At 43.2% G+C, this 24481-nt stretch overlaps 2 protein-coding genes across 6 annotated transcripts in view; both read left to right on the top strand.

Annotated features, from left to right (window-relative positions):
- Positions 1–101: 101 nt before the first annotated feature.
- On the top strand, positions 102–21135 carry map2k2a (mitogen-activated protein kinase kinase 2a). Of its 2 annotated transcripts, none has more exons than XM_040039913.1 (11): positions 102–872; positions 1064–1274; positions 2968–3114; positions 3272–3349; positions 4301–4352; positions 7175–7299; positions 7894–8107; positions 9367–9431; positions 9532–9593; positions 10141–10186; positions 21123–21135. In XM_040039913.1, exons 1-11 carry the CDS (start codon positions 784–786, stop codon positions 21123–21125), a joined length of 1092 nt encoding a protein of 363 aa, XP_039895847.1. In that variant the 5' UTR covers positions 102–783; the 3' UTR covers positions 21126–21135. The 2 variants fall into 2 exon arrangements, with proteins under 2 accessions (XP_039895847.1, XP_039895846.1); XM_040039912.1 differs by lacking the exon at positions 21123–21135 and adding an exon at positions 10302–12050.
- Positions 13223–24481, top strand: part of zbtb7a (zinc finger and BTB domain containing 7a) — a 25328-nt gene continuing 14069 nt past the window's right edge. The window contains exon 1 of one of the 4 annotated variants that reach the window (XM_040039906.1): positions 13223–13487. Coding sequence is in view for 1 of the 4 variants with exons in the window: in XM_040039903.1 (XP_039895837.1) it covers positions 23682–23714 (33 nt within the window). In the remaining 3 variants the exon portion in view is untranslated. Of the gene's footprint in view, positions 13488–17255; positions 17426–18497; positions 18649–21632; positions 23715–24481 lie in introns of those variants that run through there. The other 3 variants (XM_040039904.1, XM_040039905.1, XM_040039903.1) reach the window with 3 other exon arrangements.

Below are 24481 nucleotides of genomic sequence, written 5' to 3'. Positions count from 1 at the left end.
GTACTGGAGGTGTTACCACAAACTGCATATGTCATCCACCCACCCATGAGTTTTTTTTTCTTTGCATATCTCGTATCAACTTGTCAAAGCCAATCTCGCGCTATTTATCACGGGCTCTCCCTGTTGGTGTCAGGTCTGATGCTGCAGGCAGCTGCTTGCTTCCTGTATTAGCCACAGTCCTTTTCGCCGCTTGATAACCCTACACCCCGGAGTGTATCGCGGACGGATTTACTTTTCGTACCCCGCCCTCTCGCTTAGGGAAACAAGCCGAGTCGGTGTCCCGGTGTAGCTGCCGGTAAAAGCGTGGCGGGCGGCCCCGTGTGCTGTGAGAGGCGGCTGCAGGTTCGGACTGAGAGGCGCAAGGCACGATTTTGCAGGAGGTAGCGCTAGTTAGCAGGAGCAGCTAGGTGGCTAATGGCTAGCAGCAGCAGGTAGAAAACCAAGAAGAAGCTGAGTGACAGAAATGTCTACACCTCGAATTCTATAAGTCAGTTAAACCGAAGAAGCTGTCTGACTTTTAAAGAGCACATCGGGGTGATAGGTTTTACCAGATTAACTAAGTGACATGCTTCCGAAAGTGCACTAACTTAGCTAACGTTAGCTAGCCAAGTTATACTAGAGCTGATCCTGTTGCTTTTTAATACTGACTTTCACACGAGGGAAAGGTTAGGCTAGCAGCAGCCTAGTTCACTGCAGTTTTGTGCTTCTTTTTAAAGAATTTTTTGCCTTTTTTGTTAATTTATTTTTAAATTTTGGACAAAGTCAATTCGGGTTGTTATTGAAATGGGCCCCAAAAGAAAACCCGGTCCCCTTAATATTACGCCCATTGGAGAGGGACAGGCCACCTCCAACACCATTGATGCTGCATCTGAGTAAGTGCTGTGCCTTATGATTAATTGTGTTAAACCACTGAATCGTGAATTGCTTTGTCCTTATACCGAGGTAATTGGCTGTTACTGGAGTTGCGCAAAATTTCGTTCTGCACCACCGTATAAGGAGGTGCATATGTTAATTCTCACTCCTTTTAAGGAATTCTGCTAAACCAAATGCAACCTCCTTACAGAGCCAACCTCGAGGCCTTACAGAAGAAGCTGGGGGAGCTGGACCTGGATGAACAGCAGAGGAAACGGCTGGAAGCCTTTCTCACCCAGAAAGCCCAGGTTGGGGAGCTGAAGGATGAAGATTTCGAACCCATATGTGAGCTGGGCGCAGGAAACGGAGGGGTGGTCAACAAAGTCCGCCACAAACCCTCGGGCTTGGTCATGGCTCGGAAGGTGAAGAATGATGATTGTTTAACAGCTGTTCTCCAAGTGAAAGTAAAAAAAAAACTGCATTCCACTTCAAGTCTAAGATGTTATCAGTGCACCATGTCTGGAAACGCCTCTTTCTGGAGAAAGACAAGGGAACTGAAAATAATAAAACGGTTACAACAAAACGGTTAGTTTTGAAGTTCAGAAACAAAAATGTTTCAGGTAAATGTCAAAGATATGCCTGAGGTATTTTATTGGCAGCGCCTGAGCTGCATAGCTCAGCTTATCAAAGAGCGCCGACACATTTTTTCCATTGTGAAATGTTTTGTTCATATTACCTTCACTTTTTTTTTAACGACAAACCCTAATGGCATCCTTATCACAAGTATCATCTTATCTTGTGTGCTTTTACGAAAGATATTTGCCATTATGTTACACTTTTTTAAATTTCCTTTCACACTATCAAAGTGTAGTTTCATACACTAAATACTTATCTCTTAGTATCTATCTCTTTGTGGGTATATAAGAATGAATGTAGTAAGTTATCTAGACTTTATACAGATGTGGCAGCAGCAGTCTAAGCGAGCTCAGGCTTGAGGCCTGTGGATGTCAGTTGAACCTTTGTTGAAAGTTCTTCTAAACTGGAGACATTCCTTAGAGATTATGGTCCATGCGGACATAATGGTATTATGAAGCTGCTGCAGATCCATGATGTGAATCTCTGGTTTCACAACATTTCAAAGGTTCTTGACATCTGGTGGCTGTGGAGGCCATTTGACTGCAGTGAACTCACTGTCGTGTTCAAAAAAATAGTTTGATGTGATCGTTGTGACATTGCATTATCCTGCTAGAAGCAGCCATCAGAGGATGGTTCACTGTGGCCATAAAAGGATAGACAAGGTCAGCAGTTATAGTCATGTAGGCTGTGGTGTTTGAACAATGTTTATTTGGTACCAAGGGACTCAAAGTGTGTGAGGAAACTGTCCCCCACACCAGCAGCCTGGACCATTGATACAAGGCAGGATGGATCCGTGCTTTCATGTTGTTTACACCAAACGCAGAAATCGAGACTTATCAGATCAAGCCTTCTACTGTTCACATTTAGTGAGATGTGCAAGTTGTAGCCTCAGTTTCCTGTTCTTTGCTGGCAGGAATGGTACCCGCTGTGGGTTTTTGTTGCTGTAGCCAATCTGCTTGAAGGTTCAAAGCAATGTGCAGTCAGAGATGTTCTTCTGCATACCTTGGTTGCAATGAGTGACTATTTGAGTTACTGTTGCCTTCCCATTGACTCAAAGCTCTACGGCCATTGCATCAGCAAGTATTTTTGCTCAGAACTGCTGCTGCTCACTGGATATTTTCTCTTTTTTGGACCCTGGAGATGGTTGTGTGGGAGAATCCCATTAGATCAGCAGTTTCTAAAATACTCAGACCAGCCTGCCTGGCACCAACAACCATGTTCAGTCACTTTAATCACCTTTCATCCCCTTTCTTATCGTCTGAACTTCAGCAGCTCGTTTTGACCACGAGTACATGCCTAAATGCACAGAGTTGCTGCTGTTTGTTGCTGATTAGCTATTTGTGTTTTAATGAGCAGTCGAGCAGGTGTGCCTAACAAAGTGCCACAAGTGTAAAAAGGGGACTTCAGACGGTGTAACTGCATCGTCTGCATGCAACACTAATTAAAACAGTATTTCGTTTCTGTGTTTTTTCTCGTCAGTTGATCCACCTGGAAATCAAACCTGCCATCAGAAACCAGATTATCAGAGAACTGCAGGTCCTGCATGAATGCAACTCGCCCTATATTGTGGGCTTCTATGGCGCCTTCTACAGCGATGGAGAGATCAGCATCTGTATGGAGCACATGGTGAGAGACAAAGATTGTTAGCTGCAATTTCTGTGTGAGACTGGAATCGATTTTGTGAATCACATCACCTGAGAATTCTTATGTTGTGCAACACACACTTTCCCACAGCTACAGGCAGTTTTGTCTGTCTTAACATGGACTGTTTTGGTCTCTGCAGGATGGTGGATCCTTGGACCAGGTTCTTAAAGAAGCCAGAAGAATCCCAGAAGAAATCCTTGGAAAAGTTAGCATAGCTGTGCGTACACCATTGATGTTTTACTTTGTTTGTTTGTTTTTGTTTTGTGGCTTTAGGTGTGTATTTACAGGCTGTAAAATATGATTTTCTTCACAAGTCTTCTCACATGAACTGTGGACGATGTCAGGAAAGTCGGGCCTGATAAGTTTCTGAAATTGATCACGTGATTTAGACGAGTTCACTTCCTGACGTTTTGAGGCAGGAGTCTCTGCAGAATAATTTCTGCTTTCTTTTCTTAATCTCCAAAAATCAGAGCAGTCAGACTCTTTGGCAGCTGGTGGTTAAAGTGTACTTAATGTCGACTTTGTCGGTCATTCACGTTCTCACATCCCATCAGGTAATGTTTAGAAAGGTTTACGGCTGCAGGTGATGTGTGAAAATAATTCTGGACTCGAGGATTTTAAGGCGTTTCTGACCACAAAGCAGATTTTCTGAGACGTTCATACCCTATTTATTACACAATTTTAAACCTGTCCACTAGGGTAAAATGAAGAAATTCAAATATTTTATATCCAGAAGATCAAAGGAAAACTTTTACAGTTAACACTGAACTGTGATGTGAGATGCTCTGCACAGCACTTAAGGTTAAGAGATATTGACCGTAGTCACATATTGAGCTAAATGAATCCTCTGTGTCCACCTGTAATTGTGGACAGCATATGGATGTATCCCGATGCTTAAATTTTGACCACAGAGCGACTTAATCCAACACCTTTTTCTTTTGAAATATAGTTGCTGTTCGAATTTGGCAGCAATATAAACAAAAGGGTTGTGCCTATTTTTGCATGTGTGCTGTTCTTTGTGGTTTCGCTTGTGGTTGTGATGTTGCTCAACTAGCTGTGTGTTGTCCAATAATGCATAAGTTGCATGCACAGTACAGTGCCGTGTGTGTGGACTCCTAGATTGTATGTCTGTAAACTGAATGTTTTGGGGTTTTTTTCTCCTTTACAGGTGTTGAGGGGATTGGCATATCTGCGAGAGAAGCACCAGATCATGCACAGAGGTAATGCTGTTCTTCAGTCCCGATAAATTACAGTTGTGCTCAAAATCTCATTTGGAACACTTTCAAATCTCTGTAGTATCTTAAAGCCCAAATATGGAGTTTGTTTGTAACACAGTGATTTCATAGAGTTATTTGGGTTTGGATAAAATATAAAATATGTGGCACGTCAGCCTCATTTGATAATAGGTTATCAATGTTTTTGTAGACACTTCTTAGAGACATCCGGTAGAGATTCAGACCATGGATTATAGTTTCTTAAACTATAACATAAAGCTTTTTGGACATTAGGTCTGATCGGTATTTCCAGATGTCTGAACTTCTTAGGTTAGTGTAACCACTTGAAATGCACCACATCCAGTCGACGGGCGCCAGTAGTATCTGTACTTCTTCATTTGAATTTGTATTAATTGTCTTCATTGCTCTCCCTTCACATGCATCAGCATCTTAAGAGCTTTAGCACACGTATGCACATACGGGACCAGCTACTTTTTGGGGGGGAAAATAACAAGTTTCTCATCAAGGGAATTTGTAGAATAAACATATTGTCCTCATGAAAACATTATTTGTATTCATTGAAATGACAGGTCACAGCATCTCAGGCAGGTTTTTCTCTGCACACAAGTGAGGACACATGGGTGTGCTGTTGTGAAAATTACTGAGAAAGGGAGCAGCAAGAAGTGCATCGTGCAGTGAAGTTTCAGTGCTACAGGGTCGGTGGTACTCCAGGACAGAGTTGTCTGTGAGCTCAGGCGGTAATTACAGCCTCTCAGATGTGATTATAGAGCAACCGCACCCTGTTGACCCCTCCCTCCGCGTCTCCCTCCATCTTTCTCCCGCTCTTTCATGCCATTTCTTTCTCAGCTTCTCCTCACGTGTCCTTGGTTGGTGGGAGGGGGTCATACACCGCAGAGGACAGATTGCAGGGCTCAGTCCTACACCATTATTTTGCAGGATGTTTTTCAGCGATGAATTGGATATGTGGAGGACTGGGCTTGTTTACAACAGGGACTCAGCAAGAGCTGGGAGCTCTGTACATGCCACCCGTGGCCTGCACGGAAGACTGTAGTCCTGTTTTCAATATTTCTATGAAGCATGAACGATCTGTATTTGTGAGAAAGCGTTTTCTATCCATCGTGGAAAGCATAAGTTCATGGTATTGTCTCACATAAAAACTGGGATACAAACAATAGATGCACGTAAATGTTTTCCCTACATATATCACAGTATTCCTGTAGGAGGGAATCGCCAGAGAATCGCTTTAGTTGTTTTTATTGCTGCAAAGTGAAATTGTGAAGCAGACAGGCTGATCGGGCAGCCTAGGTCAACTTGTATGGACGAGCATATATGGACTACAGTGCTATTGCACACATTTTGAATGAGAGACCTGAGTCACCAGTCTTCTGTGAGATAATGAGCTGTTATAGACACATATGAATCTGCAGCCCATGACGTCCATGCGTTGCAAGTAATGCAGTCTTTTATGCTGCACTCTTGCCTCAACTTTGAACGTCACTTCTCTCCAGAATCCAGGAAAGGTTGTGATGGGATAAAATGTGATGTCATGCTTCTGAGTTCCAGAAGCTCGAGCATGTAAGAGAAGATTGTGGTCGCAACTAGGGGGATGGATTGTGTTGCTTTCTTGGCTCATTCTGAATTGGAAGATACCAGGATGCCAACCTAAGTATGTCAAGTGTTGGTTGGCTTCTTTGGTTGAACCGATTTAACTTTGCCGTGGTCAGCTAACGTTATCTCAGGATGGCCGAACGTGAGATGAGCATTTGTGTTTGTAGTTTTCTCAGATTATTTTTAACATTCGTAGGAAACTTTTTTTTTTTTTTCTTCTTTGTCCCCATCATGGTGAAATCTGAAAACTAAGTTCTCACGTTTAATTTAAATGTGGCGCTTTTCTGATGCTACTCATCAAAGCACAGATTTTTATTATTCTACCACTAAAAGATTAAATTTCTATTTAGAGGTTACATCATAAACTATTGATATTTGGTGTCCCTCTTTTAATTATCACGCAAAATATCGAAATGTTGTGCTCTCACTTCACACATGTATAAGCACATAATGCTAGTTTCAGCGACATTAAAAGTCATGTCATTCTGTCAGTCAAACTTGGGTCAGATTTATGTTCCTTACAGCTTCAATTCTCCCCATGATGGAGAGAAAGAAACAGGCAAAACAAAATAAAAGCAGACATGATAGATGTGCCTTTTTGGTCATGTGCAGTTTTCACGAGAGCAAAGCAGAGAAAGGTGACCTGGGGCTCGTTCAGACATGAAGCAAGGGGGGTTTACAAACACGTTCGCAAAGCTCTATAGAGTTCAGTGCAAAAGGTTTTAGGAAGTTAAGACGTGCAGCAGCTGCTGTAGCCTCCACATCTTAGAGACACAGAAATGCACAGGAAAAACATGTTATCACCATGTCTGCAACAGCCTGCAACAAACACACTGAAAAACTGTGCGTGTGTGTCAAGGAGTAATTATTCTATTTTTAAAGGTACAAGATGGTCACACAAAGTATTCATTTGTTTTCCTTGTTCTCTGTACTTTGTATTTGAAAAAAAAAATGTTAATGGTATTATTTCTGAAAATGACAATTCCTAAATGTTTTGCACAGAAGCGTGTAAATCAGAACACCAGTGTAGCAGTGTCTGCTGTTTCTTTAGGTATCATTTAGTAATAAATCTGTGCCTTCTCTTGCATACAGAAACGTGTAAGCCAAAGGAATGACAGACGAAACACAGTATGAAGAAGAGCCTCTTCTTTTAAATGTAATGCGCATTTGTTTTTGTCCATGTCCCCTCTGCCATGTAGACGTCAAGCCCTCCAACATACTGGTCAACTCTCGTGGGGAGATCAAGCTGTGCGACTTCGGTGTTAGCGGCCAGCTCATAGATTCCATGGCCAACTCCTTTGTTGGAACGCGCTCCTACATGTCGGTGAGTCAGCTCTGCGCGCCTGCACCCCCACCCCTTTTCCTCTGGCCCTATCCCCACTTTCCTTCTCCACTCTTCTCACATGGCTCTTGTTCTCTGGTCCCACCCTCTGCCTTCCTTTCCTCTGGCCCTCCCTCACTCCCCTGCCAAGAACCACGGGCTGTACCCAGGAAGGGCTCTTTGGCAAATAGGGAGGCAACTGTGCTTGAGCTTTCTCGTCCTTTCCCCTCACTCTTAGACACCTGGTGGGTGCAGTGCCAAAAGCTGGTTGTGTGTCCAATCCTACTCCCAAAAAAGCACCTCTGGTGCAGAGAAGCTTGCCCTTTGATTGCAATTCCTAAAACACACACACAGGCACGCACACACCTGTCCTTGCTCACCCCTAAAACAGTCCAAAGTTGCTGTCCACTTCCTGCCAAACCCTCTTCTCTGTCCTCTTGCCCTAACCACACCCCACCTCTGCTTGCCATAACACCCCCCTCCTCTTCTCTTCCCACTCCTCTCCTCCACTTCCTGTGCCTTCGCCGCCCAGCCCTCTCTCCTGCTTGGCATCTTGGCTTCACCGGCTCTGTGACGTAGTTATGTGTTTCTCAACAGCCGGAGAGACTGCAGGGCACTCATTACTCGGTTCAGTCTGACGTGTGGAGCATGGGTCTGTCTCTGGTAGAGCTGGCGATTGGCCGCTACCCCATCCCCCCACCAGACGCCAGAGAACTGGAGGCCATCTTTGGACGGGCCGTTGTGGATGGGGCTGAGGGAGAGCCTCACGTCAACATGCAGAGGCCTAGACCACCCGGAAGGCCTATAAGTGGTATGAAGGGCAATAGCACACACACGTGCCTATAAACTTATGCAGATTACTTGACATTAGATTAGATTTGTGCTCATATTATGCTTTGTGGGTTTTCTCCTCCCTTTAGTGTCTTGTTTACGGTTTTGTGTATGCAAAAGATTTGTGAAGTCTGCAACGAAGGGAGTTATACTCTCCCAAAAGCAAACGTTGCTCCTAACCTTACCGAGGCCAGTGTGTAACACTTTTCCATAATGCTTGACTAGCAGCTACTCTGGCGTGGCCTCGTGCAGTGTATGAGTGGATACAGCGAACTCTGAAATATCTCAACCAAATTTTCTGTTGTTGGCTTTAAGAACAAACATTAGTCTTTATGCACTCCTAGCATCTGAGGAACTGGAAGCCTAGCGGGTAAGGGTTTGTTTGTTTTTTGTTGTTGTTGTTTGACAATCCTGTCCTCACAGCAGTGGAAAAGTTGGCATGTTAATTGGCAGTTTTGGCTGCCAATTAACATGCCAACTTTGACTCTACTTTGACTGTATGCTCAGAGCTGACTCACAGGTCACAGCTATGTCAAAATCATAATGCAATAAACAATCAGAAAATGTGGAAATTTGAAGATGGTGACTTTTGACAGGGTGAGGGTTAGCCTTTTGTGCAACTGGGCTGTCTATGTTCACACTTCCAATGGTATACATGTTTTTAACAAAACCCCCACGGTGCATTCATAATTCAGCAACAGTAATGCATGAAATCGTTTTCATGCATTAACCTGTCTGGCATCCACAGGAGAATAGAGCAATCACATTCTGGTTGTGTGGTCCAACTTTGTAATTTTGAATAAAGCCAAAAAATCTTTATTGATCCTCATGGGGAAACATAATCTCTGCACTTAACTAGTCTCTAGCCTTGCTGAAGAGCTTTACATGACAGCTGAGTCGTCCAGTAGAGATGACTGGGCTCACAGTACCTAAATTTAATTTTTTTAAAAAATAAAAAAGAAATGGTTATGTGCAAACTTGAACTTTACATCACAATTCCCCAAATACACATGCAGACTTCAGGAATGATTACTCAGCCCTGGTGTCAGCTGTTGGTGTCTGCAACAGACTATAATGGCTGCCTTAAAGAGACAAGAGCTCATACAGAGCTTTTGGCAGCACAAGAGCTGCTGTGTTGTTGTACAGTTTGAGAAAATGCACAGTAAAATTAAAACTAAAGCATTTAAATGTATTTTAAAGAAGACTAACCAGAGATTGTGTCTGTTTCTTTTCCCACAGGATCTGGGATGGACAGCAGACCTGCCATGGCCATCTTTGAACTTTTGGACTACATTGTCAATGAGGTCTGAGCAATGTCTGTTTTTTTTTTTTTCCACAGTATGAACAGACACTCACATCTTTCCTCAGTCAGTGTATAATCTTTAACTCTTGCTTCCTCCTCAGCCACCCCCCAAACTGCCGCTTGGTGTCTTCACCAGTGACTTCCAGGACTTTGTGACAAAATGGTGAGCACCGAATGTGACGTTTGTCTTTCTTTTCTCAGCTCATGAAGAATTATGAAAGGAAGCTATTCAGAAAACTTTGACATTTCCAAATTGCTTCACACACCTGTTGCAAGAGTTGTTTGTAATTAAATGCATGCATGTAGTTTTTGTGCTTGTGCAGGTTTGAGGTGGTTAGGAAACAAGTCAGCACCACACTCGGATAAAGATCCCGTCTGGACTAGTGATAAAAATAACGTTTTTGCCATAATAGTGCAGAATAGTATCTACTGTTCTTTACCTTTTTAAAAAGTCTATGAATACAGAGATATTGTTTCAGATAATTGTTGCACATGTTTCTACATCAGTCTTGTCTAAAGTCTATACTGCACTGCGGCTGATGTCAAAACTACTAAAGAACATGCGTGCATACATGGTAAACTCTTGTTTTAAGGTGAACTCTGAAACGGAACAAGGCCTTCTAGCATCCTCTGCATATACATGGTGAACGACATGCATGCAAAGGATATTTTACTTATGTTTAACATATTTATCTCATTTTTGTCTGCAGTTTGATTAAAAACCCAGCCGAGAGAGCGGATCTGAAGATGCTCATGGTGGGCCCCCTAATATTTATTATAATTGTATTATTTTTAATTTGATACTTAACCCATCTGTTTTTTGTTTAGTTTTTCTGATAACAATAAAAACTGAAGTTTCATTTTTCCTTAGAGTCACACATTCATCAAGCGATCAGAAGTGGAGGAAGTGGACTTTGCCGGCTGGTTGTGCAAAACCATGGGCCTCAACCAGCCCAGCACTCCCACCCGCGGCGCCGAGTGACCGGGCTCCCACGCTGCCCTGCCACGTCTCGGGACCTCTGTGCGTACACGTGCATATCCTGTACGTGTACACACAGAAGCTCTCACAAATATTGGCACTTTTTTCTTGTTGCTATAGCTTCAAACAGTTTTTGTTCCCCCTCCCCAGTTATTTCTTCACCAGCAGCAGGGCCCATTGAGTCATTGTACTGTAAGACCACAGCTTCACCTTGACAGTGTCGAGAGCAGCCACAGCTCATTTTTCCACACTGCTACAGAGGATGTAAAGCACTGAAGGGCTGCCAGTGTGTCAGCTAAATTTGCTTTGACAAACTTATTTTGTATTGTCAGATATTCTGTATTAACCTTTTCTATGGCAATGGGTGATGGCACATGGGACTGTATTTTATTAAAGAACCTGCTGTAGAGATTTGGTGGAAATCGTAGGGAAATCAAAGCATATTATCTACTTGCAAACTCGCGATTGCTTTTATTGAAGGTAAATGCAGCTACTTTAATTAGAATCATAAATGCTAAAAGGTTCTGTTGCAATTACCTCCAATATAATAATCGAGTTTGAGAGTAGAATCCAGGGCAAATGAGCGTGTAAGGAGTCGTTTTCACTTTTTTGGCAAATGAACAATGTCACAAACCAAAGAGGGTACTCACAACTACTACTTTTTTTTTTTTTTTTCCTGATGGCTGATCTTTTTCTTGTGTGCAGATTCATGAACAGTATGAAACTGTAATTTGAATGTTCTCATTTTCTTAGTCAGTGATCTAAGTGCTGATTGACATCATTTCTTCAGCATTTATTTCAATTTGCATCCCACACTCTGTCTCACATGGGAGGACACACATGCCGTTATATGCCAAAATGTGTTTGACATTGAGGAAACAAAAATGTATTCATGGGACAATATAGCATGGTTTATTATCTTCTAATACTGTTTGTGTATTTGGTTTCCCAACTCATGATGGGGATGATTAGATGGTGTTTTTATCAGAATCCTGAATCTGCAATGTTTAAGAGATTTCAATCATGTTGGCTTTATTTGACATTTTCTTTCTCTATGTTGTCTGTCTGTACTTTCCCCCTGAGGTGTATATATTTTCACCGTACTGCTACATGTGGCGCTCTGAGCTTTCTCCTTGGATGCAGCCAACCCGGAGGCTCGCTCTTGAAAGATTTCGGTTGAATTATTGCTAAAATGCTTTTCCTTGTGATTAAACCCAGTTAATTTTGTTAAAAGTACAACCTGACTTCAAGTGGGACATCAGACTTCTCAAGTCGTACAAAGGGTCTGACCAAGCATTGTAACCCAGGTCAGTATTGGTGGTGGTTTTACTTACTATCCTGCTGTCTTGCTAGAGCTCTTGTATCCTCTGCTTATGGCTGCCCTTTCTTATCCCCTCCCCCCCCCCCCCCAAAAAATGTGCATTTGTAAAGAGCAAAATGGATGCATTGTCACCTGTATGTGTACAAAGCTATATACAAAAATTACAGTACTATTTTGCAGTCTTAATACACAAATCCTTGATTTATGTAAATGACAAGAGTCATTTTATTATAATATAAAATGTGTTGGGTATGGTTATAATGTATAAAAAAAAAAAATTAAAAAAAAAAGATTAAAATAAAACCTATTTGTGAATGTACTGCAACATTTCCTTGTCATTTATAGCAGACATTAAAGTCTGCATTATGCATCCACACTGGCTGGCCACTTTTTTTAGGTACACATTGCTAATCCTGAGTTGGACCTTTTTTAAATTTCACACATGCCTTAAATAAAGAAATGACAAATTCTCATCATGGGTTAGATTATGGGATATATTTACATGATGGTGTCATTCAGTTCCTGTAGTCGTGTTCTACTGATTCCCAAAGGTGCTTTATTGACCTGGTACCTTGTGACCCAACCGTGTTGGGATTTTTAACATGGTGTGTTATCCTGCTGGAAGCAGCCAAGATGAATGTACTGAACATGGATGGCAACAACAGTCAGTCAGGCTGTAGCGTTTCAGCGTGGCTCAAAGTGTGCCAGGTCATGACCCCCGCCTCCCCCACACACACATTTACACCAGCAGCAGCAGCAGCCTAAACTGTAAACGGCAGGATTCTGACTTTACCATCCAAATGTTGCAGCAGAAATCCAGACTTATCACAACAGGTAACATTTTCCACTCTTCTGTTGCCTAATTTTTGTCAGTTGTATCCTCAGTTTCCTGTTCTCAGCTGACAAGAGTGGCACCCAGTGTGGACTTCTGCTGCTCTAGCACTGCTAAGTTTTGTGTTCACAGATTGCTCTTCTCCACACCTTGGAAATTAGTTACTTTTATTTTCTTATAAGCTTAAGTAGTCAGGCCTATCTCCTCTGACGTCAAAAAAAGGTGTTTTCACCCAGATAACCGCTGCTCACTGGATATTTTCTCTTTTTCAGACCGTTCTCTGCAAATGGTGGTTGTGTGGGAAAACGCAGTAAATCAACAATTTCAACTCAGACCAGGCTGTCTGGAAAAATCACCTTGCCACATTCAGTCAGTTAAATCGTCTTTCTTCTCCAACCTGGTGCTCGGTTTGAGCTTCAGCAGGTTGTCCTAACTATGACTTCTTTTCTAAATGCACTGAGCTGCTGCCATGTGATTGGCTGTTTAGATAAAGAGGAAATTAACAGGTGTGTCTAATAAAACTGCCTGTGAGTGTAGCCCCTTTAATTTGAATAGTTAAGATATTCAAACTGCAGCTAGCTTTTTCTTCAGCTTTTAATCATTAATTTTAAAGAAATTAGTAACTAAGGATTTAAAAAAAAGATGAAATAAAAATACAATTTGGCTACATGTTTACAAAATCTTACTTTTGGTGCATAGTCTGAATTTTGAGTGGCAGGTAGTAAGTAGGATTGGCTTGATGGCTTTAGTATTTCTTAATTATTGCCTGTGGAGTTGTTCTGATTGGCTGACAGAATTCCGTACATCAGTGCTGGTAACCCTAGCAACAGTGCCCGTGAGTAGGGATAGCCTAGTTAGCTAACTTTGATGGTTAACACCTAAATGGCGACTGGAATCCAGGCTGCTGAATGCTGACTTCAGCGCGGTAAGTTTTATTCTTGATAATTTTTTTTTTAAATGTAATTTTTAAAAACTTTTGGGGCAGTGTTACTTTAGCATTGAGAGGCAGATCGAAGCTACGCTAAAAAAAAAAATAAAACAAACTGAGGCAGAAGTAACTTAGAGGCCGAGCACCGCCGCTTGGCTGCTCTAGTTCTGTTCAGTTCAGTTTCTATTTATATAACCATAAATCACAACAAAAATCGCCTCCATGTGCTTTATATTGTAAGATAAAACCCCTACAATCAGACGACCCCCTGTGAGCAAGTACTTTGCGTCAGTGGGAAGGAAAAACACTCTTTTAACAGGAAGAATCTTCGGCAGATCCAGGCTCCAGGCTCTATTACTTCTGTTCCACTGTATTTTGTATGCAAATAATGTGCATTTTATTCTATATTATTGAATTTAAAGCTTTATTTACTTATTTTAGAGATTTTAATGTATTATGCGTTTTTTTTAGATAAACGTACTCAGTATTACATGAGTAATAAAAATAAAAAAGGTGTCCACATTGTTAATGAACATGCATAATTTTGAAAAGGCCCATTCCCCGTAATGAGTAAATTTACTTTAGATATTTTACTATAGATATTTACTACATGTGTATGATTAAACAGTTATTTTATATGAAGCACTTTTCTGGCTCTGCCAATTTTCACGTTATAGGCACATAGCTGCACATGAGCCTAAAAAAACACAAACAATGATTTCTGTCCTGGTTTTCTGTACTGTGTTTGTTTCTGATCTAATATTCTGATTTCCTCTGGGTCACCCACATTGGAAAAAATTTTGGTAACACCCGCTGCGTGTTTCTAATGCAGTGTGGCCGAACTGGGCTGGAACAGAATAAACGAGTTAGAGACCTTATTAAATTTTACCAAAGATCATGAACACATGCCCGGTGAATGTTGGTAGAGCATTGTTTGGTCCGTAACTAAGTAACCATTCTTTTAAAGACAGAAGTGAATGCTATTAACTGGACAGATCCCCTGACATTAATCCAGTTGAATATTTTTTGCTATATTTGGGATGGAGCACTCTCTGCTTTACCTCTCTTGTTTTGGCTGACCCCAGGTATTTAAACTCATCTGCTCCTTGCAGCTTCACTGTTACATCTGTCTCCCTCTCATTCAGGTATTCTGTCTTCCTTTTCCTGACTTTCATTCCTCTTCTCTAAGAGCATACCTCCACCTCTGAAGGCTCTCGTCCACATGCTACCTACTCTCACTACAGATCACAGTCTCATTTGAAGAGTCCTGTCTGACCTCATCTCTCAACCTGTCCACACTGCAAACAAGAAGAGGCTCAGAGCAGATCCCAATGTAATCCCACCCCCACCTTAACGCCATCTGTCACTCTTACCTCACGCCTCACCGCTGCCTCTGTCCTCATACATATCCTGCACCACCCTCACATACTGCTCTGCCATTCCTGACTTCCTCGTGCAGTGCCACAGTTCCTCTCTCAGCAGCCAATTATCTGCTTTTTCTGATCCGCAAAGACACTTTGTAGCTCCATCTGACTTTCTCTGTACTTCTCCATTGACACTCTCAAAATAAAGATCACATCTGTAGGGCTCTTTCTCAGCATGAAGCCATACTGCTGATCACTGATCGTCACCTCTCATCTTAACCTAGATTCAACAAATCTTTCCCACAGCTTTACGGTGTGTCTCATCAGCTTTATCCCTGTGTATTTACTACAGCTCTGCACATCAGTCTTGTTCTTGAAAATCAGTACAGTGCACTTCTTCTCCAGTCCTCAGGCTCATACTTTCTAAGATTGAGTTAAACAGTGTCAAAAGGTCCACTGCCCTCTTCTAGACATCCACAGGTATGTCATCTGAACCAAGTGCCTTTCCACTCTTCATGCCTTAGCTGCCCTCACTTCCTCCTTACTAATCCTCTGCACTTCCTGATTCACTAACTTTCCTCCATCTGTCGTCCACCCTCTCTCATTTTCTTTATTCATGCACTCCTCAAAGTGCTCCTTCCATCCTCTCAACACACTCTCTCCACTCATTAGTACATTAGAAATCCTTTTGAACGAAAGCTATAATAACACGCAACTCACAGTTACAAGTTACACTGATAGTGTACTTTGGGGCCTGCATATACAGGAAGGAAAAATGTTTACAGACACAATAGCCTGTGCCAGTTTCATTAAACTAAGCATTATTACCTGCATGTGAAATGTGCTAAAGACTAAACTGGAGATTATACAAAAAAGTCTATGCCTGTGGTCACAGAAACCTTTTACTTTTACTAAATATATATCGACCTTTTTGTAAGAAGGTCATGGCAGTCTGTGGACAGGAATTCTTGTTAACTGCCTTCTTTTTTTTGTTGAGATATAATCAAAACCATCATTCAGACAGTAATGACAAATCCAGATCTGATGTGGGGTGTCTGGCACTGGGGAGGACCAGTTTATATTGGACCGAAAGGCGACATTGCTATAAAAATGTCTGACATCATTTCAGACTGCTGTGGACTGAGAGCAACTCATTTTCATTGTGGGTAATTAGGGCAAAACTGAATAGAAGGCATCTTGTGAAAATTTTATGTATTTATGTGAATGTGTATATCCTGGTTTGGTTTTTGTTTGTTTGTTGTTGTTTTTTTCATTTCGCTTTGGCCACAGCCGGTCAACCTGCATTCTCTTGTCTTAGCTTTGGAAATTATAGCAAGTGGTAACATCAAAGGTTCACATACTGCATGCAATTCACATGTTTTTCTGAACTTTGTGAGCTATAACTCCCACGTGCTAATGTGGAGATTGGCTGAACAGTGCCCTCTAGACAGACAGTGTGTCACTGCCTCACCCTGCCAAATAGCCCTTAATTCCCCTGCATGTGTGCAGTGCCAAGTCAGTGTCAGGCTCTGCTACACTGTGGGACTCCTGTGTGGCTCAAAGACTGTTCACAAACAGCAACATTGTGTAAAGTGTGTCTTGTATGCTTAAAACATCTTGCTTAAAAGTGCATTCAGAGGTGTGCTGGGTTGGTTCATGGTGCAACACGATTATCAAATACATCTTATGCTCCATCCCACTCAGTGGTACAATGGCTGGCTTGCTCTCACTGAGGGGGTGTGCCGGTGGGTGGTTGGAAGTGGCGCAACATCAGATACACGGACTGTAAATTTACACACGGGAACTCGCTGTTCTCCACAGTGGGTAAGACACGTTTTCACTTAGAAATGTCTTCTCTAATACCTCACCTGTTGGAGCCTGGCAGGTATTATGCACAAACACTGTGCAGAGCCAGAGTGTATGTGTATAGAGGGGGGTTGCTGGCAGCCCCCAGTGTATGTGCTGGAATGTGCCAAGACTTGCTTTTGGGGTGGGACACCATGACCTCAGGCAATAGGATGGGTGGGTGCGACTCAACTGACAGAGAAAAGGAAAGGAGCTGCAAGAGATGAGGCGGGTGAGAACAGACACGGACTACAACACTGTTTAGCATTTTAACCCCCCCCCCCCCCCCCCCCCAAAAAAAGAAAAAAACACGATTGTCTGTGGAGGGGAACACTGGAAGACATTCACTGTGAAACTGCTGAGTGGGAAGCCGTGGGTTAATGATTGGTGTTACATGTGAGTGACTTTATTACTTTGTTAACTGTCAACTGTTTTAGCGCAAAATGATTTTCACTTTACTTTTATTCCATGGAGGGAGGAGGGAGAAGAGAGCGAGGGGGGGGGATGCTGTTTCTTTAAGAGAGAGAGAGAGAGAGGGAGAGAGAGAAAGGGAGGGACCTCTTTGCCCTCCAGAAACCAGGAAGGGAATTGAGTTGATCTGCTGCTGCTTGGTTAGCGCATACGGGGCTTTAAGCTGCACAACAGTGAGAGGGAGAGAGAGCTCCGGAGAGGAGGAGAGGAGAGGGCTGAGCTAACCCACAACAAGCACCACCACGGCCATCGCAGGTGAGCTAAAGACACCCTGTCATCCCCCCCTTCTGTCTGCCCTGGGCCTGTCGAACAGAGGAGAGCAGGGCAGAAGAGGAGAGGAATGAGGGAGGGGGCCAGAGAGGAGAGCAGGGTGGGGGGTTGGCCAGAGAGGAGAGGAGAGGTGGGTCGCAGCAGTAGTCTCCAGTTAAGGTTCCTCTTTTTTTTTTTTAATCCTTCTAAAGTACTTCCTCTGTGCTGCTCTTTACCTCTGGGGAATCTTGAGATAAAGTTTATAGGATGTGTTCAAGGCATTAACTTTTCAGGCAGGTGGAAGCACTTAGAGGAGGTGGAGGTGGTGGAGGAGGGACAGTAGGGGAGGGGGGGTTCTCGAGATAGAGAGCGAGAGAAAGAGATAGAGGGGTGGGGGGGTCAGTGAACAAGGAGGAGGAACCAAAAATAATTCAATCGGACAAGGTAAAAGCAATGGCAACAACTTTTGGGGATGGCAGCGATTGAAAGGCTCCATGTGGTGTGAGTTGTGTGTGGAGGGCATGTTGGAGTGGCACTGGTACACTGCTCACCATATGAATAAGTCACAAATTAGGGCAGGAGTTTCAGGGGTCTGCCATGTCACTGTAGCGTGAGCTGATGAAAGACTTCAGTACTGCTCTGACAGTTGAGGCTGAAATGTTGTTGCTTTTTTTCCCCTGCGAATCTCTGCCCTGCTACATGGCTGCTCTGTACTTTAATACCTGGCAGCCTGCTAGCAACATACTGTAGTGTATAATTCAGCTCCGAGTGCTTACGTTAGAGGAGGCTTGGAGATAGTGGGGGTGGTGAGGGCAGAGGGAGCTGGGACTCGTAGTGTACAGCAGGGACCGTAAACCAGGTCAAACGGAGTTGCAGAACTCTATATCCCAGAGTGCCTTGCCCTCGGCCATCCAGGAAAGGGAACAGCCGCCAGCCTATCCCAACAAGGAGGTGTGGTGAGTGAGCTGCTGTCAAGCCAATGAGGGTGGGGGATGCAAAGCTGAGTTGTGGGCTGAAAATAGAGGGGGGGTGGGGTGGTGTTGGTGCTGGTGGTTGGGGGGTAGGTGTCTGTTTGTGTGGGATCAGGCAAGGGCTTGCCTGTATGACTAGGGCCACTCGTAAGTTTCCTGTCTGGTGGAGCTCTAGCCCTGCCCAGAGACGGAGGCAGCAGTGCTGGCCGGCAGGCAGGGGAGGCAGATAGGGCTCGGGAAACATTTTCAGCCTATTTGGTAAGCACCACAAAGGCATCCACACACACACCCGCGCGCGTACACAAACTGGGTCTTTAGGCTGTCACTGAAAGGAGACGAGAGGCAAGCAGAGGAAATAAATGCCATAGCATGTTGTGGGTGAGAGCAAAGGGGCTTGACAGAGTTCAGAGTTCTTGACCCACTTGCAGATAAAGGAGAGAATGGCAAATAGGTCACTGTTGAGTGCAAGTTTGTGCACAGAGAAATAGCTGCTTGTTTAAACAAAGTTTTTCCTTTCCACCACGCTAACTTTTTAAACTCTGGCCATTTAAGCTCATTGTGCACGGGGGTTATTTTTATGCTGTTAAGATGCACTTTTCTTTGAATGTTTTTTTACCTACTGCTGTGATTAAATTGCTCTGCTGCTATTATTAGTAGAGTGAAAAGATGAAGACAGTCGCACATCCTGTACTGCTGCTTCTTTAGGGCTGTTAAACCAACTCCACAAAAACCACCATATCAGATGTTTTCTAGACTGTAGCAGTGCGACCACGCTGATCGCTGACAGGGTACAGGTGAGCAGTTGAGCAACAGCTTATTTGAGAATCATCAGTAAGTGGCATCTCTTCTTGCTGACAAAGAGAATATGTGACACATCTCGTGACAGCTGATTTTCGCTTGTAGGGGAAGCTGTCACAGCGAAGTCCATGCAATATTAAAATAGCACATAAGCTCTGGAAACTTTCTCCTGGAGAACTTATGTTCTTGTGGCTTGATTTCAGGTTTTCTCAGCCAGCTGCACCACGGTCAATCTCATGACATGTTTTCTGCGTAGTCCATTCACCCCCTTCATCACCAGTATCTTGTTAAAAGCAGATTCTAATCTTGTCTGCCGTGTAATGCTTTCTTGCGGCTCGTGGTTTAAAGACTTCATAGCAACCCTCGACTGCTTTGCCCGATAACCAGATGCATATTTTTTGGCTTTGCATACTTGCTGAACTCGTTTTTTAAGTGTGTGGGCACGGAGAGGGTACAAGCAGAGCGCAGTACACGAAGACGCCCAAGTGCTGGGAAAGTGTTTGGAATGTTTCTCAGAAGGTGACAGGCAATATTTTCTATTTAGCCCAGTGTTACAAACAAATGCATGTATGTATTAGTTACAGTAAATGTTGTGTTGATGTTGTGCTGTGTTATTTCTTAGGTACTACTGTGTCAGAAAAGTATAGTTATTTCAAGAGAATTCCAGCAAGAGGTTAAACTAGGACGCCATATGTGTTTGTATGGGTGTGTGCACGCATGCGTGTGCGTCTGTGTTACCAACAATAGACTCCAGGGGAATTGCAGGGGACTTCAGTGGCTGTGGGCAGGTCCAAGACACCACCCATCAATTTGGCGGTGAGGCTGAATACAGTTTGATATTCCTGTATGTTTGTGCCTACACCACTATGGCCCAAAACTAGCAGGTTCAGACAGACTGAGAAGACAGGTTGCGTGATGTCGCCGTGGCAGTTTGAGGGTTCGTTTCGGAGTGAAATGTTGGCTGTGTACTGTACATCGCATGTAACAGTCATTGTGTTTGTTGAGTTTTACTTTTTTTTTTTCTTCTTCATGTGGTCACATAATCTCTAGTATCTAGTGTCACTCGTGTTGATATTTTCTTGTCGTGCTGTGTGCTAAACTGTTTCTCTGCCCCGTCTCTATACATGCTCTTTTATATGCGTTTGCACATTTATCTCCAGTTCATATTGTTTGGTTAGCCTCCTCCATGGTGAATGCAGCTTCACTTCCCCCTAATGTTTGGTTCCCCTGGTCAGCTGCTTAGTATACCACAGCTTCCAGCCTGGCTAGACAGACAGACCCCTCTCTGTTGTTTTTCTGTTGTTGTGCTGAAGTCTAGGGGGAGTAAAGGGGCTTCTTCTGTTCTCTTCTGGGACATTTATTATGGAGAGGCCAACACAACCTGATCAAATTAGAGTGGGAGAGTAAAAGGCTGAGATGTTTTTCAGAGTGGGGGGGGGGGTGAAGCTAGACTTGAATTTCCACACTTGGGGAGTTAAATGTTTTGTTAAGCGAGGGTTTTTCAATATCAAGTAAAAACCATGGAATAGTCGAAGGCGGCAGGCTTCTGTCAACACTTTAATTTATTGTGAAGTTGATATTAAGAACTGTAGGACAGAGTCCAAAGGCTCATTTTTAATTAAGCAGAAAGGCCAAGTGATCAGGAAGGAGGATATGAGACCAAACTGACACTGTCCGCACGTTGATTTAGAGAATCGGTTTGCAATGAAACAAGAGAGACGATGGGTGGGATGCATTAGGGGATGGTGAGACTCGGGAGGGTGGGTTGGTCTGCGCTGCTTTGCCTCCTCAGCAGTGGAAAGGGGAAGTGGGTGATGTGGTGGATACTATGCAGTGCAGACTCTGAGACAGAGATGGAGCAATGATGAGATGAGAGCGACAGATGAGAGGAAGGGGGAGGCGGTGGTGTGTGCGTGGAGGGGGGGGTCAGACAGTAGGGACAGAGAGATCGAGCAAGCAGAGAGCTGGTCATCTGATAACAGAGCGGGTTCTGTTACACGCCTGCAACAGACTCACAGGAAGTCCTCTTTCCCCGTTGGACTGCGCATGCACAGAGCGATGCAGCCGGGGCATGTTGGGCCTGGAGACCGACCGATTGGCCAGCTCAAGTTGTGCCGGACGACGCAGTGTAGGGGTGTAGTGCGGTTTCTGAAGGCACGTCTTAGATTTTCATACACTTCCTGGTTGGCAGCATGGCAGTGTCGAACTATGTTACTCACACTAAAAGGAACTCAGACTGTGGATGTGGTTTTATTATGCTGCAGCCTGAGAGAAGCTAGTCTCCCTACCATGTGTTATAATTCTGATCAGCGGCACAAAATTGTCATCAAAACCACAAAAATGTAACTGGCTTTAAAGAATTGTTGAAGTTAAAACTTTACTTGTAAAAAAAAAAAAAAAAATCTGAAAGATTTGATTATCTACCAGCGTGGTATTTTCTTTTCTACATTTAGTGACCACAAAACAAGATTTGTAGTGCATGCAACAGTGTTTTATTTAAGGTCCCTTTTTATTTAGACTGCTACTTCAGGAGTTTAAACTACATCAGAACATCATTTACATATGCTTTAAGTAAAATGCTGTCTAATAAGAGAAGATGTCCAGGTGCAAAAAGAAATATACTTCTGTTATTGTGTGCATTGCGAGAGCAGTCATTTTGATGTGTCATGCTAAAGTGAATCACAGTTTTGTTTTTATTTGTTTGTGTGTTTAGTAGGCTGTGGGTCTGAGTACTACAGTGCAAATGGTCAGGAAAATAAAACCATGCAAATTCAGAACAGTTTGAGGGCTTCTGCACATCATTGACAGCAGCTACATGTCTCTCTTCTGGAGCTGTACGGCAGCACGAACACTCTTTAAGGAAATCATAAATCCCCCTGCTGGCTTCCTCAAATTAAACTTTGCCCCACTTGTGGGTGGTTACCTTTCCACTTATTGTAACAGGTTATACCAGGTAACCGAATGAGATCTCTTGAGTTTATCATTGACATCTGAGCCGGATTCCTGGGCCTCCATGTGCTCATGAGTTACGAGCGAGCTTGTAAGTTTAACGCCCTGCCTCACCCACCACCTTTTCACTGGCTTTGTGTCTATGTTTTGGCAGTGCTTCCATGGTTAGTTTCTAGTGAAAGCTGCCAGGCCTAGGCCAGCCCTCGCAGCTTCAGTTTTATCAGTTGCTTACTCTCTTCCTGCTTCGCTCCCAATATGACCAATCAGGTTTCCTTCCACTGCTGGCAGCAATGAGTCACTTAGCCGTGGCACTTGATCAAAATCCACTTTTCCTAGGAACTGCCACCCCCCTCCTCATTCCAGTTATCTTGCGATGTCCTCTTTGTCCCACCTTGAACTTTATTGACCTGAGTAAAGTGATTCCCTTGGTTGTTGCCATAGAGGCAAAAACAGTTGAGTCAGTTTGTGAAATAAGGGCAAGGGAGAAAGAGATATGATTTATTTATTTTTTTTAAGTGTTATGGAAGAATAGACGGGGCCATAGGGCCAACCAGATGCAAAGATTTTTCACGTTTTCATTTCTGGAGCCGCAGTTTCCTCGAGTCTTTATACAAACACTTGAGGTCCTAATAAATGAGTTACTTGGATAGCGAATGAGATGGTGAATGCATAAAGTCTTCACCCAAGTAAAATTGAGAAATAATTGTTCTCTTGTAAAAAGTCTAGGACTACAAACAGATCAAATTAATAACTTTCCTGCATTTCACTTTTAAAACATGGCTGCTACATGCTCCATTAGCATTTATAGTTTAAGGGCTCTTTAATTCACTCGTGTTTGTTCTGCTTGTTCTCTTTTAAAGCACTTTTGAGTTGTGTAATATTTTTATGAGCCAATTACAAATTTTTATGTTTTTCAAGTTTAAGAAAGAGGTAACTGAAAGTTTTGAATAACAGACAGATACTGATGTGGTATTCGCTGTGAAATTTGGTTGACGGTTGTTTTTCGGTTGCTTTTTTGTTGTTGTGTGCATTAGGCAATATATTTTCTCATCTAAAAACCACCTGAGGTTGCGCAGACTGTTTCTTTGTATTTTGGAATGAGTGGTATGTTTCACAGATGATGTGTTTCGGCCAAAATACTACTGCTTTTACTAAATACCCGCGCTTCCCGTCATAACGTGTTTGTCTGCGAGTGAGACTAAAATCGGGTACAACTGTCTTGGCAAAGATATTTAATGCATAGGTCACTGCACAGTCAATCGAAACAACAGCAAAACAGAAAGTCAAAAACGACCGTTGTGTGCAGATATATGGGAAGGGGCAGATTACAGATGAAATGAAGGTGATGAGGGCGGGGAAGGGATGGGTAGGTCCTATTTTAAAGGACTTGTTTGACTTGCAAAGCAGGCCTGGGTGCTCATGGACTGAGCTTTGAGAGGAGGCCCTACCCTGGAAGTGGAGCACCAGGGACACGGACAGCTGCTGCGCTGCTTTGTGCCGGGCTGTGGGCCTTGTCACCCACAGGCATGAATTAGTGATAAGGAATGTTTCAAGCCATGAGGAGGTGTCAGGATCAGGTTTGTTGCACTGTGTTTCCTCTTTCGTAGTGCTCTTTGTAGGTTTATTTGAGGACAGGTGGCTTTTGCATGCGGAGTTGTGCCTCCGCGCTTCATTGGCGCTGAATCAAGTTTGCGCATGTATGCGTGTGTGGTTTTTTTTTTGTTGTTTTTTTTTCTTTATCTCCTCTCAGCTCAACGTCTTTACCCCAAAAAGCCGTGACCTAGGGTCAGCTTTGTATGTGCGGGGGATAGCGTGCTATACAAGCTTGTCTGGTCTAGTGCAGGTGCTGTAGATCTGTGTTAGAGAAAAGCAGGTTGGCTCGGGTCTGGATGGGCTCACAGAGATCTATTTCCACCTGCGAAGGACATGACCGGTAGCCATGTGGTTGCCCTTTCTCTTGCTCTTTCTTCCATCTCACACCGCTCGTGCTCGCTCTCTCCCTCCCGTGTCATCTCTCTTTGTCTTTGCTCTCATCTCCCTCCCCTCCCTCAACATATTCAGATGAGGGGTTGGATAATAAAATTTGCTCTTGCCATGTCTGACAGTCCGCTTCTATCAGAGCTTTGCGAAAGACGTTGGCAGTGTTTGCAGAGGCTTTCTGGTCAGCTGCCTATCAAAACTGAATTGAGTTAAGAGAGAATTACAGCAAATAATAAAAAAAATGGTGGAGCCATTACATATTTAACACTAATCAAACACAGCACAACGATGTAAACACGTAAATCAGTCTTGTGTGTGATCTCTGGATGTAAAAGCTTTTAGATTTTTGGGTAATTAATGCAAA

The sequence above is a fragment of the Simochromis diagramma genome, unplaced genomic scaffold (genome assembly GCF_900408965.1).
Source record: "Simochromis diagramma unplaced genomic scaffold, fSimDia1.1 OVJJ01000026.1, whole genome shotgun sequence".
Lineage (NCBI taxonomy): Eukaryota > Metazoa > Chordata > Actinopteri > Cichliformes > Cichlidae > Simochromis > Simochromis diagramma.
The sequence above is the reverse complement of the archived record's forward strand: the minus strand, read 5'-3'. Positions and strand labels throughout refer to the sequence as shown.

Coding starts and splice junctions, on each gene's coding strand:
- map2k2a (XM_040039912.1), top strand. CDS start 784: ATGGGCCCCAAAAGAAAACCCGGTCCCCTTAATATTACGCCCATTGGA. Junction 3,115..3,271: donor GCATCTGTATGGAGCACATG/GTGAGAGACAAA, acceptor TGGTCTCTGCAG/GATGGTGGATCCTTGGACCA. Junction 4,353..7,174: donor GCACCAGATCATGCACAGAG/GTAATGCTGTTC, acceptor TCTGCCATGTAG/ACGTCAAGCCCTCCAACATA.